Below are 16,384 nucleotides of genomic sequence, written 5' to 3'. Positions count from 1 at the left end.
CTGGGACGGGGGGCAGCCAAAACTTTTTTTGCTTGGGGCGGCAAAAAACCTAGAGCTGGCCCTGTGCTTCCTTTGCTGCTGCCTGGAGCCGGCCCTGTCAACCAAACAGTGCTTCCCTTCTGCCTGCCCATATTGGACCAGGGGACTGGGAACGGCACCAACACACACCTAGGCATATGAACAGGGACTGAGCTCAGTGCCCCTAGGGACACGCAGGGCATTGAGCACAGAGCCCCAGTAAGAGAAGTTTGTGTTGATCCCATGAGTGGGGAGCTCAGTCTTCTGTCCCGTTTTAGGCCAGCTGGAAATCTCTACCCAAAGCCACGCGTACTCTGCAGTTCCATGGCTGTGCAGTTTAGGCCTGGTCAACACCCAAAAATGAGACCCACCTAGTGACATCGCTCAGGACTGTGAAAAATTTCAAACCCTGTGAGACGTGGCTGCATCAACCTAAGCCCAGGTATAAATGCAGCAAGATCAACAGAAGTGTCTGCCAACCCCGCTACTGCTTCTTGGAGAGGAGGATGAACTGCCCTGACAGGAAAACCCCTTCTGCTGGCGTGGGCCATGGCCGTAGGGTGAGATCCATGCTGAAAAAGAGAGAACTTGGGAAATGTGCCCTGATCGTGCTGGCTGCCTGAGGCTGTTACAGGGCCTCTCTGCCAGTCCCCAGAGCAGAGGCACTGTTGGAGCCCTCACTAGGCAGCTGTGACTCATGCTACAGCCGCGGGCTTATAGCTGTCAGTCCCCTGGGTAGCAGCTAAAACAGTGGCCCTTGCAGAAGCACAGTGAATGCCCTAGGCGGTTCGATTCCCAGTGTTTAGGCATGTGGGTAGCATTGAATTAATAAATCTGTTGATTACCTGCGCTCAGCGGGCGGCGGGGGAAATCTGTCAGGGGTCAGCTTGGCACCTGCACAAAAGGGGCATGGAGAAGTCAGTGAGGCTGGTGTGGCAAAGCCGCGTGCTGAGACGAGCTCAAAGGGGTGGCTGGCGGGAATGCCTTGCCGGCATCGGAGGTGGAGGCTGGGTCCCATCCAGCCCTTTGAGCCTGTCCCCCAGGGCTCTACCCTGTCTCCTCTGTGCCAAACGATGGGGTTTCTGGTGTGGAGATGATGCCGCAGCTAGACCCATGTCACTGTCAGGAAGGCTTTCCTCATGTGCAGCTTACATTTTACTCTGTCCCTCTCCCCCTTGCAGGGGGCATCCTGGACTGGCAGGAGGGCACTGAATGGCCTAGTACGTTCTTCCTTCTATGATGTTGTCCTCTGCAAATACCTGGAGACCATTCTCACATCGCTCCTTTGCTGTTGCTTAGCCCGTCTTTAAGAAGGGTCAGTAATCGGTCTCTCCAGCCCCTTCACTTTGGCTCTAACCCTCCCACTCGAACTGATGCACATCTTTCTGATACTGCTGTGGCAGGAACTCAGAACTCCAGCCAGCGCTTCCCCAGAATCCCATCACCTCACCATAGTAACACTGTAACCCCGCTAGACAGCACTGTTGGTCATCCGCATGCTGACTGTGCATTCACTCACTCTCCTAGCCTCTGCGGAGACCGAGGGCTTCACCGCAGGGGTTCACAGGGCCACCGTGGGGCTTTGCAGATTTTGGGTGTTCAACCAAGAAAGGGAATTTTCAAAGCAGAGGTGGATGATGCTTTGGCTTTAAAAATCTGCTCTTAGCACTGGGGTGCCCAAGCTGACTCGGGACTCAGCTAGACCCCTGGCCCCGGAGGTTTCCAACCTCACTGCTAGAGGGCGCTGTGCTCTCCAGGTGCAGCTGTTATCCTTGGGTACAAGGAAGAGGATTTTGGGTAACCCAAGGTGTGTTTCTCTTTAGATCACTCTATCCCTGTGTGTGGATATTCTGACTCTGGTATGGGCAGTTAGTTTATGTCTCTTGAGACGGGTTTAAGGTAAACAGAAAACACTACTGTTATACTGGACTAAGAGGGTCCCCTTGGGGGTTACACTGTCTGATAAAACTTTGCCAAATAGCCAAGGCCTAGATGTCATTGCCTTCTGCATCCACCACAAGCCCTCAAGTCCCTCCAGCCACCTGCTCATGGGCACCTGTGGCTGCTGGGACAGTACCACGACCTCTCTGGTGCCTGACCTTCTAGGAGAAGTGGACGGGGGCAGGCACCTTGGTGCCAGTCTCTGACAGTGCTAACACAGCCTCTTTTCCCCACGCTGCTGGCAGGCTGCAGTTTCTATTCGCTCTGACTTGAGTTCTCAAAAGCTCGGCCAGGTGCTATTCGGGCCCCCACTCAGAGGCATCGCAGCGTTGGTGTTTGGTCACATTCAAGCTGTCTGCACACCAGACGTGTGGCATCTCCCCGGGTCTCTGATGCACACAGGGAGCAGGGCAGGAGCGGGGCTCACTTTTCAGAGTGGAGCTGCACACTACGCTCGTAGTGGACGATGAGTTCCTCTGAGCTCTGCTCTGAACAGCTCTAGTGGGCAGCGGCCAAGTTTTTATTTGGCGTGCTGGCTACACACTCCATAACCCCTGCTCCAGTCTGGGGCACGTACCTGTTCCAGAGCGGGGACTTGCTGGGAGCCGGGAAGCAGGTGACAACAAACATCCTTTCCCTTTGCCAATTGGCCCAAGTGCTTCCACATCATCATATATCTGCTCTTGGTCGCTGGGGCAGCAGAGAAAATGGGATTAGGGAGCTGAGTGTGGCAGGAGTGATTGCCGCGTGAGAGCTGAGTTTAACAGACTGTCCCAAACATCAGCACTGCAAGAGATGGATGAGGTGCAAGGGGCAGGAGGCCAAAATGTGCCTGGGACTGGCAGTAGGCTCTCGGGGCACTCCCATTTATTCCATTTGGAGATCAAGGTGCTCAGCACCATGGAGGAATCACACCCCAGAGGTCTGAGTCTCTTCTGCCCTGCAGCTTATGCACCATTTAATGTAGTGCACGGTGGCTGGGAAACACCCCCATATCAGAATGGCGGCACTGAGCACTGGAGTGACTGACTGCCCAACAGGGAATCCAGCCGGAGGGGTCTCACATCGGGCACCCAGAAACTGCAGCACCCAAAAACCGGGGCCACTTCTGAAAATGCTGGACTGTATCCCCAGCTCTGGCCCTTGGACGCAGCAGCCCATCCTGTAGCTGGGGGTGCGAAGCAAGAATAAGAAAGAATTACCCTCTCAGTCCTTCCCCCACCGAACTCGGGACACGAGCAGACGGAGCAGCTTGAGATGAGAGTCGCTCTGGGGAAGACGCAGCAGAATTTGGCTTCAGGTGACCTATAGCAAAGGTTGTGGGGACAGGGAGGAGGGAAAAGCAGTTCACTGATGGCTTTAAGCCAGTTTCCTGGGTTTGACAGAGCAATGAAAACATCCACCCGCACCAAGAAACTCTGTTTAGAGTCCAGATCTGCCCCCGAGCATTCTGAATGCAGGGGCATGCCGCCTTCCCCATTGCAGAGGCTGTGCCCAAACCAACCTGCTAGGGAAGGCACAATCCTGGACCATGGAGCATGACCGGGGCAGTGCTCCGGTCTCTTAATAATGCTGCCTCACTGGTCACCTTGCTGTTTCCAAAAGGCTCCCATTAAAAGGCTGCTCCCACCCCATCACTGCTCCCAGGAATTCCAGTCAGCCAAGTCTGCCCCTTGGATGGACCACAAGGACTTTCACTGGCTCAAAACAATGCACACATATCTCAGCACAGTGAGGGCTCCCAAGGGAAAAGCTACCCCCAGTCCACTCGTTCCATCTTGGGTTCACTAGCCAAGTCATTGCAGCTGCAGCCGCTGCCCAATGACATGTCTTTATACAGCATTGCCAGGCCCAAGCAATGAAAACCCAGGAATCAGGCCCCCCAAAATCTCGAGATTGGCTTAAAAATCACAAGAGGTTTTTTAATACTAATAAATCTGGGGCTCTTTTTGTTCCTGGCTGTTGCTTTTCTAAGTCACTCTCTGGCCATGTTTTCAAGCTTTCCTCAGAAACCAGTGAGGCTAGAAAGTTACTTTTTTTTTAAATGCAAGCAGATCCCATGACTCATGAGCTGGGGCTTTACGGAATGCACTAAATATCACCCCACTTGTGTGATAAAATTGTGACCATTCGCAGCACTGTGTTCCAGTCCTTCAAGGTGAAAGAGCCTACAACAGAGAGAGCTAAAATGACAACACACATCACCCGCCTCAGCCCATCTCATTCAATTATAGCTTCATTCCATTGTCCAGAAATGGATCCTCCCCAGGCCCAGCTCCCAAACGCCCCTGGACTGACCCCCTTCCTATAGCCAGTGCCAGATCCTCACACACCTGGGACCCCAGCGCCCAGCCCAGCCATTGAGGGCCAGTGCCTGGCACCCCCTTGTGGCTGCCCAGAGGACAGTAGCACTGCTGTTTGAAATGCCTTTGCTGAACTGTGGAGCCAGAAAGGCTGGGACAATTTGAGTGGTTTTAGACCCCCAAGTAAAGAAGAAATCAGCTTCCAGCCCGAAGACCCCATGAAGGCAGAGAGGGCTGGACTTGCTGTGAGGAAGCCTGAGTGATCGGAAATAAATCCAGTTCCCTTAGAGGGCAAGCCAGGCATTTCTTCAGCCATAGTGAGAAGCCTATGAAGTTGCAAGTGAACTGGACAAGGGAGCTCCTTAGTAAGGATTGCTGTGAACAGACTGCTCCCGAATTTACCAGCATCTCATGCTGCCTGGGGCACAGCAGCAGGCGGTTGCAGAGCCCCTGGAAGCACAGGAACGTGCTGTATGAATGGACTTAACCCAAGAGGCCAGGGACACACCGAACCCAGGGATCAGCTCACAGGCATGTCTGGCCTTGCATGGTGAACTGACACAAGATGACATGGCACTGGACACAAGGGATGCAGTTGCCAGGGCTCGGATGTGAACAGAGGCCAAGCTAGATTCGCTATGTTATAGATTTGTGTCTGAAAAATGAATTCAGCCCAACCAAAGCAAAACCCGTAATGGGGGGGAAGGGGACACTGCACAGAAAAGAAAAGACAAACGGCAGGAAAAGAGGACAATGCAGAAACTCTTGTGTACTCAGATTACTGTGTATCATTGTTGTGCGATAGCCAGCGTGTGAGGGTAGAGAGACGTGTCCAGAGATGGGGATAAACCATTTTACGAAACCTGCTGACTCCACAGGTAGCAAAACAAGGTCCATATGGATGAAGGCAAAGGAGGCCAGCACACCTGACGTGTCCATAGTCAGTATTATCGGTGCAGATAGAACACCAGGAAAACAGCTAAGCCTGGGTCTTGGCAAATAGCCAGGCAAGGCAATTCTGTCTCAGAAAGGACTGTCACGTGACCTAATAGCTGCACCAGTTACTGACAAGAGGGAAACCCAGCTTTGCAACAGTGTGAAGTCAAACGAAGGTTATGTGATGATTCTTATCACTGAGCTGTACATGTAAGAATTACAATTACGGGCTTAACTTTGAAGTGGTAAAAGGGTAACAGAAACCACTTGTTTCAGCTGAAACCTGTAAGGAAAAGATTCTAATGACAGCAAATGGGGAACCTGTCTGCAAGACATCTCACAGTGAAGATGCACCAGGGATGCACTACAGCTGATGCAGGAGAAGAGCATGGCCAACACTGGGATTACAGTAGGGAGTTAGGCTCTTGCCTGATAATCCGGATGGCTCAGTGTTATGGGGCAGCCCCCCTTACCACTCATAAGAACAGGGTTTGATTCCCTGCTTCCCCACATGGGGGTGGGACCTTGCACAAGTCTCTCTCTTTGCTTGTCTTCCCCATTTGTACAAGGGCTATAACTGCACTGCCCTACCCCAGGGGATGTAGCAAGCTTAAATATAAGAATGACTGTGATATGCTCAGATGTTACAGCAGTGGAGGCCAGAAATACCTGAGACCAGCAAAATGCTGTTCGGAGGAGGGTCCCAAGTCAGGGGTGCCAGAATTGGAAGGTTGGAGGGCCATGCCTGTCTGCTTTTTAACATGGTTGTAGCAGCCTTGGGCAGGCGTGGAGTGGCAGCAGGAGAGCTGAGAAGCTGGGCGGCACACCTTGGGAGGTGGAGACACAGGCCAGAGTCTGCTCTTGGGCATCCCAGTCCCCTGCCCAGCACAGGTAGAGCGTTCAGAGCTCCCCACAGCAGCTCGGTTCCCTGGGTGGCTCTTGCCATGGCCAGGTTCTGGCTTCCCTGGCCAGGAGGCAGGGCCCTGAGGGAAGAGGGGGGCAGGGAACAAGGCCACAGCCCTGGCACCAGTGACACCACCACTTCTACACAGGCTCCGGTGCTCCTGCCCCAAGTTTAAGACAGTGGAACATGAACTGGCTGAAGGGCCCAACGTTCATCCTTCATAGCAGCACAAAGAACAGCAAAGACCTGAAATGAGGGGGTTGTGAAAAGAGCTGGGATCAGCAAGGCAGTGACCTTATGCAAGTTGCTTAGACCCTGAGGACCTCAGCAGAGCACTATTCCCTGCCTACCAGAGGAGAAATGCTGGCACATTGAGCCAACACAAAAGTCTTTGCAGTCATTAATACCAAAGGTGGCTTGTGGCAATTCAGGTTGGACACAAAAAGCAGGAACATGACAACTGTCTGAGCCCCACTCGGATGCTCCTGCTGGCTCCGAATACCCTTCGCAATTCCACCAAGTATAAGAGAGCATTCAGGGCTGCCTAGGGGAGAGATTGTTCCTGGTGAGTTACTGCCAGCGACAGAGAAGTTCATTAGTTCCCTAAGCCAACCAGTGCGTAAGCAGCTCTCTCCAGCTCACTGGAGGAGAGCTCCATCACTTCCTAACTAGGCACCACTCTGGTCTTTCTTTTGCTACAGGCAGATTTGAAAAAACAAGCTCAGCATCTCAGTCGTTTCTGAGTCCTCATTAATTTCCTCCATCTCCTCATTTATTAATGGATCAACTTCTTGTCCAGTTCTTTCCCCATCCTGTTATGTTTATAAAACCCTCCTCCTTTGCCAGAACCTCATCTTTCCCTGAAGTCTCAACACTTCCACTCAAAGGAATTCCAGATCCTAATTCTGCACTATTGACCCCCATCCTCTAGGGCCGCTCTCCTCTAGCTGCCTGGGGATTCTCATGTAGCACAAATACTCCTGGACATACCATGTCTCATGCCTCTCACTGGCTCTGGCGCAGGATAAGCATGTGCTCTGATAGCAGCAGCCTTCCAGAACCTCTCTAGATCCACCTCAGGAGGGCGCTGGGGTTTCATTGGCTTGAGTCCCAGTGCGGCTGTATGTGGCAGTGGCTTTCTCTTAGGAACCTTAGGCTGCCATTTCTCTGATACGCTTCTTGGAGTGTCCAGTAGGGATGGGACGGCCGTCCCTTTGGCAGGAACCAGGGGGGCACCAGCATTTACTCCTTGATTCCTAGCATGCTTGATCAGTGGCCAGGTCTGCTGAGTCTGGCTTCTCTGAGGAAGGTTTGAATTCCCCCTTGTGCCCTTTTGTTCAGGGAGTGCCCCTTGTATTCCTGTTTGCAGACCGGCTGGGTGGAGACTGGATTCCATAGCATTTCTATCCTTGGAGTTAGCCACCCAGGCGGGGTCTTCACAAAGGAGCCTCAAGCCTGGAATGTCATCCTGAGAGAAAGGAGCATTTTTTAAACCCATCCTCTTGGCTTTGGGTAATTTAGTAGATTGGTCCCTCTCAGGTCCAGGTTTAAGTCCATGTATCTCCTCCTTTGCAAGTGAATCTGCAAGCGGAATCCCTGGCCTGTTGCTCGTTTCAGGGAACTTTTGCTTGTTGCCTTGGAACTTGGCCCGTAGGTGTTTAACACGTTCTCCTTCCTAGGACAGAGCAGACAATGTTAATTTCCACCTGTCTGAAAGGATCATTCAGGACGGTTCTAGGCACTCACCCTGAAAATGTCCCTGGAGTAAAATTAATCAAAACCACAAACATTTCACATCCCAGCTGGCGAAGGGTCATTCTTTGTATTATAATAGCAGCTAGCGCCCCATTACGTAAGATTCTGCACATAAGCAGAGGGAAAGAGCCTACAGTCCAAACAGCCAAAGGGGCCCCAATGCTGATGGCACTGGCTGAATGATCTCAGGGTTGAACCTCCTGCATGTTCTGGGGATGGGGGCAAAGATAAGCACCAGGCCCCCTACAGAACAACCCGGAGAAGCTCCATGGGTCTACTGGGAGGGGCACTCTGGCCCCATGGAGTTACTTCACATTGGCACCAACATAGCGAAAAGCAGAATTTAGTATCCAGACACTGCACAGGGCTAGGAGGGGAGCAAAAGGCCCAGTCCTGCTCCCAACCCCAATCAAAGTCAACGGCAAAATGAGGGGAGGCAGGAGACAGCCACATTCCCTCTCCATCCTGCTCCTCATCCCTCTGGGATCTGAGAAGTGAGACCATCTCGGTGCAAAGTGATTCCCAGGGAACCTGTCAGTCTGGCTGATGTGTGAACCGAGAGCCCGCTGCTGCCCAGGGATGCTGGCTGCTGCGTGGCTGGGTCTCTCTTGACAGGTAATGCAGAGTTGCTGGTGTTGGCTGCACCCTGAGTATTACAAGTGCAAGTTCTGGTGCAAAGTATTTGTGCCTGAAAACCCGCTTGCTCTTAGGTGCATCCCTTGGGTCACACATCCTTCTGATAAATTCTCTCCTGGGTGCAGCTGACTGGCCATGGCTCTAGCAGGCACAGCTAAGTTTGGCAGCTTACTTGTACCCCAGTTGCACTGTTCTTTGCAAAGCCTGGCAGGCCCAAATATCATTTGCACCAGTTGCTATGGGTGCAATAGCCTGATTCAAGGGTGTCAACTGAGGCTGCCCATTGAGAACTATGGCCCCACTAGTGAGCGCTGCAGCAGCAGGCAGAGGCAGTCCCAGTTGCATGCCTCTGCTCGTCACCTTGCTGTCGCTGTCACCGCAATCTGGGAGAGCGAGTTCTGTATTTGCGGGCAGAGCTCCCCACGCTTTTCAGAGCAGTGCCTGGTGAGTTTCCTGTGTGGTTCCTATTGTGCTGAACGCACACTGTGAAGTGGGGCAGGCTGGTAACTGCACCAGCAAGGGCTGGCCTCTACAACAGCATTTCAGAGCTGCCCAAATGGCCTAGAAACCTCTGTGTTGGAAATCCCCGGGGAATGGCTGCAAAGAAAAGGGTCTTGATGCTTTGGGGATAGCACTAGTGCATGTCGGGCTAGCAGCAGGTGTAATGAAGTTGGAGTTTTGTAAAGCTTGTAGTTGTACATTTTGTATAGCCTGGACCGCATCCGCCAAAGGGCTCACCTCGTGAGCCGCCCACCAGTCATTTCCCAGACCATGCAATACTGATTCTGTCCCTTTACAAAACAGCTAATCAGCATGTTTGGGTTCACTCTCCCAAAGCCACCGGATCTTCCTCTTCCCCCTGCTACGCCCAGACTTCAATTGTACTTTGTACTTGTACGTGACTTAGTTTTACATATGAGGGAGTGGACACAAAGAAGTTAAAAGCAACGTTTTAAAACTTGAGTGCTTAAATGTAGGCACCATTGATCTTGATCTCCACAGGCAGGAGCACCCCTAGCTTCCTTTGACATCAAGGGGAGCAGGCACGGAAGTAGTCACTATCCCCAGCAGTTGCAAGATGAGTATTGTTACCCGCCATCAGTAGCACAGATGGAGACAAAATGTGGCATCTGTCCTCCAAGCCTGTGCTTCCCCCATAGGCCAGGTGGCTTCTGAAGCAACAACTGTATAAAACAGCTTTTTCCCGATTCACAAGTGCAAATACTTGACCCAGAATTGCTTTTTGAACCCTGCCAATGTCCATTCTGCAGCCATTTCATGAACTCAAAAAAAAAAAAAAAAAAAAAAAAAAAAAAAAAAAAAAAAAAAAAAAAAAAAAAAAAAAAAAAAAAAAAAAGGATGGGGAAAAAAACGTCTAGTTATGAACTAAAGCTGTTGATACCCCCATATCCTGGTCAAATTCCAACTTGGATTGTTGTATTCTACCTCCCTAAACTCCTCTTTGCTGTCACTCGTGCAGTAATCTTCTCTGCTTTCATAGATTTTAAAGCAAGAAGGGACCACAATCTCCTAGTCTGCCTCCGTGCACAAGCCAGTTTTGCCCCGTGATTCCTGCATTGAGCCCAACAGCTAAGGGGTAGCTTTGAAAAAGACATCACATCTTGCCCTAGTTTGTTCAGTGTTTCTGTGTGCCTCTTTCCAGCTTCTGGGTTTGACCCTGAGATGGCTGCATTTACAGTGCTGAGTGAAGTGATCCCCGTCTGGTTTACATCTCACACTGCAAAGCAATCTGAGATCCTTTGGTGGTTCCTTATGTACCACATTGGACAAGTGTAATAGTCCATGGTGTAATAGTCCATAGACAATAGTGTCCATGGGGATGTCCTGCACAGTGCTTTCTGCTGCTCCTCTGACCCAGAGCAAGGTTCACCACTCTGTGTCGCTCTTGCTGAGTCTGGCTGGTAACCAACTTGCAACAACAGGGCAATAAGTAAGACACTCCATCTTTCCTAGTGCTATGGAGGGATCCTGCCTCACTGCCTGTGCCCTGTTCTCCTGCCTTTGTGTTCCTCACAGACCAGGTGTGAACAACTCAGACACAGTAAATTACTCACCATTTTCTGTCACCAGGCGCTTGCTTCTCTCTCCCTCTCTCCATGGAGAGTCAAATGTCCTCACGCAGAATTGCCTGTGGGAGGTTGGGATCCAGCATTTGTATGTAGCGTGGTCACCTTCTGCCTTTACTGCATCTTGAAACCAAAGGCTTTTGCCAGGTGCGTAGCAAGCGACTGTCTTACTTCAGGAAGTAGTTGTGGTCTGTATGAAAAGCAGCGAGGGGCGGGGGAGCAGCTTTTTCTGACCTAGCTTCAGTTGGTGCCAGAGTGGTAGCACCGTGTCCTGCTGACACTGAGCTGGGCGTAGCTACACAGTCTTGGTTGTTTGGAGTAGAGCTGGACAATTTTTTTCTGGCAAATAGAAATTTCACCCCAAAAATGCATCTCTCAGGGTCCAAAATGATTTGCGGATTTGGGTCGACTTTGGCAAATAGTTCGTATGAAAAAAAAACCCAAAACCAAAATTGCAAATGTCAGCATGTTTCATAATGACATTTTCAAAACAAACCACTCTGAAACTTGTGTAGAAAATGTTGGCATTTCGTTTCAAGCCAACATTCACAGTGTTTCATTTGACCTGAATTATGTCATTTTTTTCTGGATTTTTTGGTTCAGCCACCAAACCAAAACCCCAGTTCTTCCCTTAGCTCTCGTTTGGAGCTATCTATATTGTATCTATATTGATCTGAAAGTTGAAGTATGTGTTATCAGGTGTTGGCTGTGTGTTCTCTCTGTGTGCTGCCCCAGCTGTGCACAGACCTCGAGTGAACTGCCCAAGGCCACAGACGGTTCAGTAGCAGAGGCACTCGGCCAGGTTTATTGGCGACAAAGCACAGTACTAGCACCTGGCAGACTCTGCGGGGCCACTAATACAGGTATGGCCGTGACAATGGACTCTGCTCAGTGAGGGGCAGGACCTTCCACCTCCTGCTAGGCCAGACAAAGACACCCCTCTGCATCCCCCTTTTTATGCTAATACAACCAAGTTACATATTGCCCCTCTGATGTGATTAGTTCCCATCCTTTACCTTGTGCATGTTGGCTCGATCAAAACATCTCCAGCCATCACCCTGTCAGCCTACCGTCTCTTTAGGAGGGGTCTGTGTCCTGTGTTATCTCTGGGGAGTGTGTTTATATCATAACCTTGTATCGGGGTATCCTGGTACCACCCTTCTGGAATGTGTTTATGTGAGTATCTAGGGCCTAAGAATGCTTGTGGTTTTGGAATGCGCCATATTGTTGCCAAGTTCCTGTGCCAGACAGTGCACCTGCAAGCAGGCACCTGTTCTATAACAGGGCCCGACTTTTGCTCATAGGCCGACTCTTGCTAACTTTGTTTTATACCAGCAGGGCCTGACTTTGGTTCAGGCCTTAGGCTTCACGCCAGGCCCCCAATACCAAGCCTCATATCTCAGGTTCTCTCTTTATACTACAGTGAGATGGTTCGCTCCTGTGAGTGACTATCTGGGCAAGTTTTGTTAGTTAGTCGTATAGTTTTACAATGGCCAAACTGACCGCACTGCTCCTGCTCCTCAGAGCATCATGAGATTTGCAGAGAGCACAAGGCATTCGTGATCAGCAACTGTGTTGCCAGGGTGGGGAGTTGTTCCTGGTGGGATGGTAACACAGTCACTCTCAAATCACTTTCCAAAGGAGGCCAGTATCAATACTCCTGTTACAGATGGAGAAACAAAGTGACTTCCCAGTGTCACCCAGGGACAGAACCAGGGACAGAACTCAGGTATCAGAGTCCCAGCCTAGCAGACGCACTCCTGGACCAGGCTGCCTCCCCTAATGCTGTCATGTAATGATAATGTGAGCTCACAGTCCTCTCGTTATTGCACTACCTTAGGGACCTCACTTAGCCCTTCCCCCGTTTTAGAGCAGTTGCTCAAAGTCACTGTTGGTAGAGCTGGAAGGTCTTAAATATGGCAGACTCCAGGCTCATCCACATAGCCACCCTGCCTTTTGAAATGAATGTGCTAGACCTTGTTTCATCCACTGTTTTAAACACCAGACCTCATTCCCCTCCCATAGCCAGGAGCAGAACCCAGGAGTCCTGATTCCAACCCCTTTGTACTGCTGTCCAGCAAGTAGTTGCATAACTCATGAGCAAAGTGTATGCCAGCTCAAAGGGTATCTGTTTGTGATGTAAATCTGAGGGTCTGTATTTAAACCCTGGTTCCACATCAGGACTTCTCTTTTTTGTTAAAGCAGATTTGCAAATGCAGATTTGCATCTTCTAAAACCTACTAAAAAAGTCAGATTGCTCTACGAATAGGTAGGTCAGCTTGGAGCAGAATCAAAGACTCACCCATAGGAAAACAATTCTTTCCCATAGGCCCCCTTGTGTGCACAGTAGAGCTACCCAGCTGCAAACCCACTACTCAGAAGCAGAGACACACTGCTAGTAGCAAATAGCTACATATGAATAATAGTGCAATGAACCAGGAAAAGGAAGGAAAGGAATGATCTTGTGATCAAGGAAGTAGCTTCATACACCTGCTCCTCTTGAAATCTGGGCTCCGTCCCTGGCTTACCAGAGACTTCCTGTGGGATTGGCTGAGACATTTAAAACAGATCAGCTGCAACTGGTACCTGTTTCCGATCTTAATCTCACTGAGCCTCAGTTCTCTGTGCAAAAGGGGGGGTAATTACTGCCCTGCCTCTAGGGGGTCGGACACATTAACTGACATTTGGGAAACAAACAACACGTGATGTGTGGGTGACCTAGCACTGTATTGGGGGTTCTAGTAACAGTGAGAGGTTGGAAAGGTGCCAAAAGTGGGGGCTGGGAAGGCTTATGGAGAGGTGTGGAGCAGGGCAGTTGCCACCTGGCTGGTGGCTGTACCACCTTGCTGGTTAAAGTGCCAGCTTTTTTTTCACTTGGGCACATTAGAGCTCTCAACAGTGCACTGGCCTGTAGTGTAAGACGGCGGTGCAATGTTAGGATAAGCTAAGAAAAATTATACAATAACAGCAAAATGGAACTAAGACCATTCTTCTTGTTGCGGGGTGGCCAGTGGCCAGTTGTGCTGGGTCTCAGAAGCAGGGTGCAAGAGGGCAGGGAATGAATGGGCTTCCGAGGCAGGAGGCAAGCCCTGGTCTGCCTTTCTGAGCTCTAGGCAGAGAACACCCTGTGAAGTTTAGGAAGAGGATGGGCTTGGGGTTAAGGGTATGTCTACACTTTGGAGCAAGCAGAAGCAAGCCTCCCATCTGGGTCAACAGACCTGGGCTCATGGGGCTCATGCTAGCATTCTAGAAATAGCCGTGCAGACAGCGTGCTGAATTTGCACCTGAATTTGCATTCGGGCTCTGAAAATCACCCTGCTCCCTAAATGTCAGAGCCCAAGCGCCAGCCCGAGCCACAACTTCAAAAGCACATCAGCAACACAAGCCGTGCTAGCTCAAGTCTGTCAAACCCTGGCTAGTGGGCTCACTCCAAATTGCTGTGTAGACAGACCCAGAGACTTTAGGACTCAGGAGCTCAGGGTGCAATTCCCTGCTGTACCAGAGATTTCCTGTGTGACCTTGGCCAGGTCACTTAATCCATCTGTGCTTCAGTTTCCCCAGCTGTAAAATGCAGACAATACTACCCTATCTAGCCCTGCATCCTTTGATCTCTATTCCCTTTATGAACCCTTGATGAGGGGTTAGGCTAACTCAGGAAGAAGAGGGGTTTAAAAAGTCAGCTCCTAAGTGACCAGTGGAGCCGCAAATGGGGGCTTTTCAAGGGAATTTAGAGGAAGCGTGAGAGCCAGACACATCTAACAAACATATTCTAAACTTAGGCCAATAACCCCCTGAAAAACAAGGAACAAATAAAAACCCTGCAAGAGTCAAAATAATGCAAGCAGATGGCAGCAGCAGGCTGGGGGGGATTGTTTATTGCACTGAATGGAGCATATACGTTTACCTGCCTTGTGGGCAGGCAGTATATGTGTGCATTTGGTGCATGCAGCTCCTGGCCCTCAGAGGCTGACTATGGGATCTGGAGACCAGTGTGGCAAAACTGGAGGAGCTCAGGGAGACAGACTAGACATTATCAGACACAGCAGAGCAGGCCGAGCCCCAGTCTGGCAGCCTCTGTGCTGTTGGAAAGGATGAAAGTCTTGGGGAAGGAGAACATCAAGCTGGAACACAGGGAGAACATCAAGCTGGAACACATAGATGGGACCTTTCTTCTCAATGTTGTCATGGTATCCTTGTGCACTGAGGACACCCCTCTGGGGGAAAGCACCCTGGTAGGAAGAAACAGAAGACAGTAATGGGGAATTCAGTTATTAGAAGTATAGGGAGTTGGGTTGTGATGACCAGAAAGGGCAGGGGGATCTAAGGGCTCTGGCCACGGAAGGGAGTCAGGGGGTCTCGGGGCTTGGGCTACAAGGGGAGGGGGGCTTGGGGCTCTGGCTAAGGATGGGGCAGGGAGTCTCGGGGCTCCGGCTGTGGGGGAGGAGCAGGGGGTCTCAGGGCTCTGGCCATGGAGAGAGGCTCGGGCTTCGGGGGGCAAGGGGGCTCAGGGCTCTGGCCATGGAGGAAGATCGGGGGGGTTGGGGCTCTAGCTATGGTGGGGCTGGAGGGGGGTTAGTCTGGAGCTTGCTGGGGACGAGGAGTGAAGTGCAGACCTAGGGGTCTGGCTCACTGCCCNNNGGGGCTTGGGACTCGGTCTGTGGGGGGAGGAGATCTTGGGGCTCAGGGCCGTGGCAAGGGAGTCTCAGGCTGTGGAGAGAGGGAGGGGGTCTCGGGGCTCTGATCACAAAGGGGGGGGGTGGATGGAAGGGGCGGAGCCAGGGGCTAGCCTCCCAGAAGTGGGCTCCACCTGCCCCCCACGAGGAAAGGGCTAAATAAGAAGACAGAAAAAACTATCACAATGCTACTACACAAATCCATGGTACGCCCACACTTTGAACACTGCAGGCAGTTCTGGTCGCCCCATCTAAAAAAAAGTAAAATTAGAAAATGTACAGAGAAGGGCAACAAAAATGTTTGGACGGATGGAACAGCTTCCATGTGAGGAGAGGTTAAGAAGACTGGGATTCTTCATCCTAGAAAACAGATGACGAAGGGGCGCTATGAAAGGGGTCTATGAAATCATGAAAGGGGTCTGGAGAAAGTGAATAGAGAAGTGTTATTTACCCCATCACACAACACAAGAACTAGGGGCCACCCATTGAAGTGAATAGGCAGCAGGTTTAAACAAACCGACTTCCCACAATGCACAGTCATCCTGTGGCCTGTTGCCAGGGGATGCTGTGAAGGCTAAAGGCAGGGGCACCGGTGCAATAGGACAGGGAAGGCTAAGTCTCCCCTACCCTAGGCTGTGACCCCTCCCTTGCTGTCCCCCCCAAGCAAGTGGGGGTTCAGCTGCCCAGCCCTCCCTGGAGCTTGGCCGGTGCTCGGGCCAGGAGGGCTGGAAATCCTCCAGCCACGTGGGGGAGGGTGCAGGAGGAGCTGGGGCTCAGCCTCCCCGAAGTGGGGCTTCGCCCCCTGCCTGTGCTGACGGGGTCAGAAGGGCAGGTCTGCCAATGGCTAGTAGCCAGAATGGTCAGGCGCGAGGCCCCCACTCCTGGTGCCCCGCCACCTCCCTCTGCCCGAAGCTGGCTCTGGTCAGTCGAGAAATCGCCCCCTCCAGCCCCCGCGCTGGCCCTGGGGGAGGCGGGACGCCGGCCCCTTGCTCTGGCGGGGGGGGTCGCTTTGAGGTGCCCTGGGGCGGCCATGGAAGCAGCTAGACCCCCCGCTCCGGGGTCGACAGGGGCCGCTTGGGCCTAGCGGGCTGGGCGCGCCCCCCACTGACAGCGGGGGGGGAGGGGCGCAGC

At 51.7% G+C, this 16,384-nt stretch overlaps 1 protein-coding gene across 1 annotated transcript in view; it reads right to left on the bottom strand.

Moving 5' to 3' along the window:
* The window catches only part of PRAM1 (PML-RARA regulated adaptor molecule 1), a 26,005-nt gene extending 15,348 nt beyond the window's left edge, over positions 1-10,657 (bottom strand). Inside the window, exons 1-5 of the mRNA XM_032782121.2 lie at positions 10,569-10,657; positions 7,093-7,777; positions 3,162-3,264; positions 2,537-2,649; positions 864-912 (exon numbers count right to left, since the gene is read on the bottom strand). Of these exons, the coding sequence (XP_032638012.1) occupies positions 864-912; positions 2,537-2,649; positions 3,162-3,264; positions 7,093-7,777; positions 10,569-10,571 (953 nt within the window). The 5' untranslated portion in view covers positions 10,572-10,657. The remainder of the gene's footprint in view (positions 1-863; positions 913-2,536; positions 2,650-3,161; positions 3,265-7,092; positions 7,778-10,568) is intronic.
* Between the last annotated feature and the right edge of the window lie 5,727 nt (positions 10,658-16,384).

Source organism: Chelonoidis abingdonii, chromosome 11, assembly GCF_003597395.2.
Source record: "Chelonoidis abingdonii isolate Lonesome George chromosome 11, CheloAbing_2.0, whole genome shotgun sequence".
Lineage (NCBI taxonomy): Eukaryota > Metazoa > Chordata > Testudines > Testudinidae > Chelonoidis > Chelonoidis abingdonii.
Note: the sequence above shows the minus strand (reverse complement) of the source record. Positions and strands in the feature narration are given on the sequence as shown.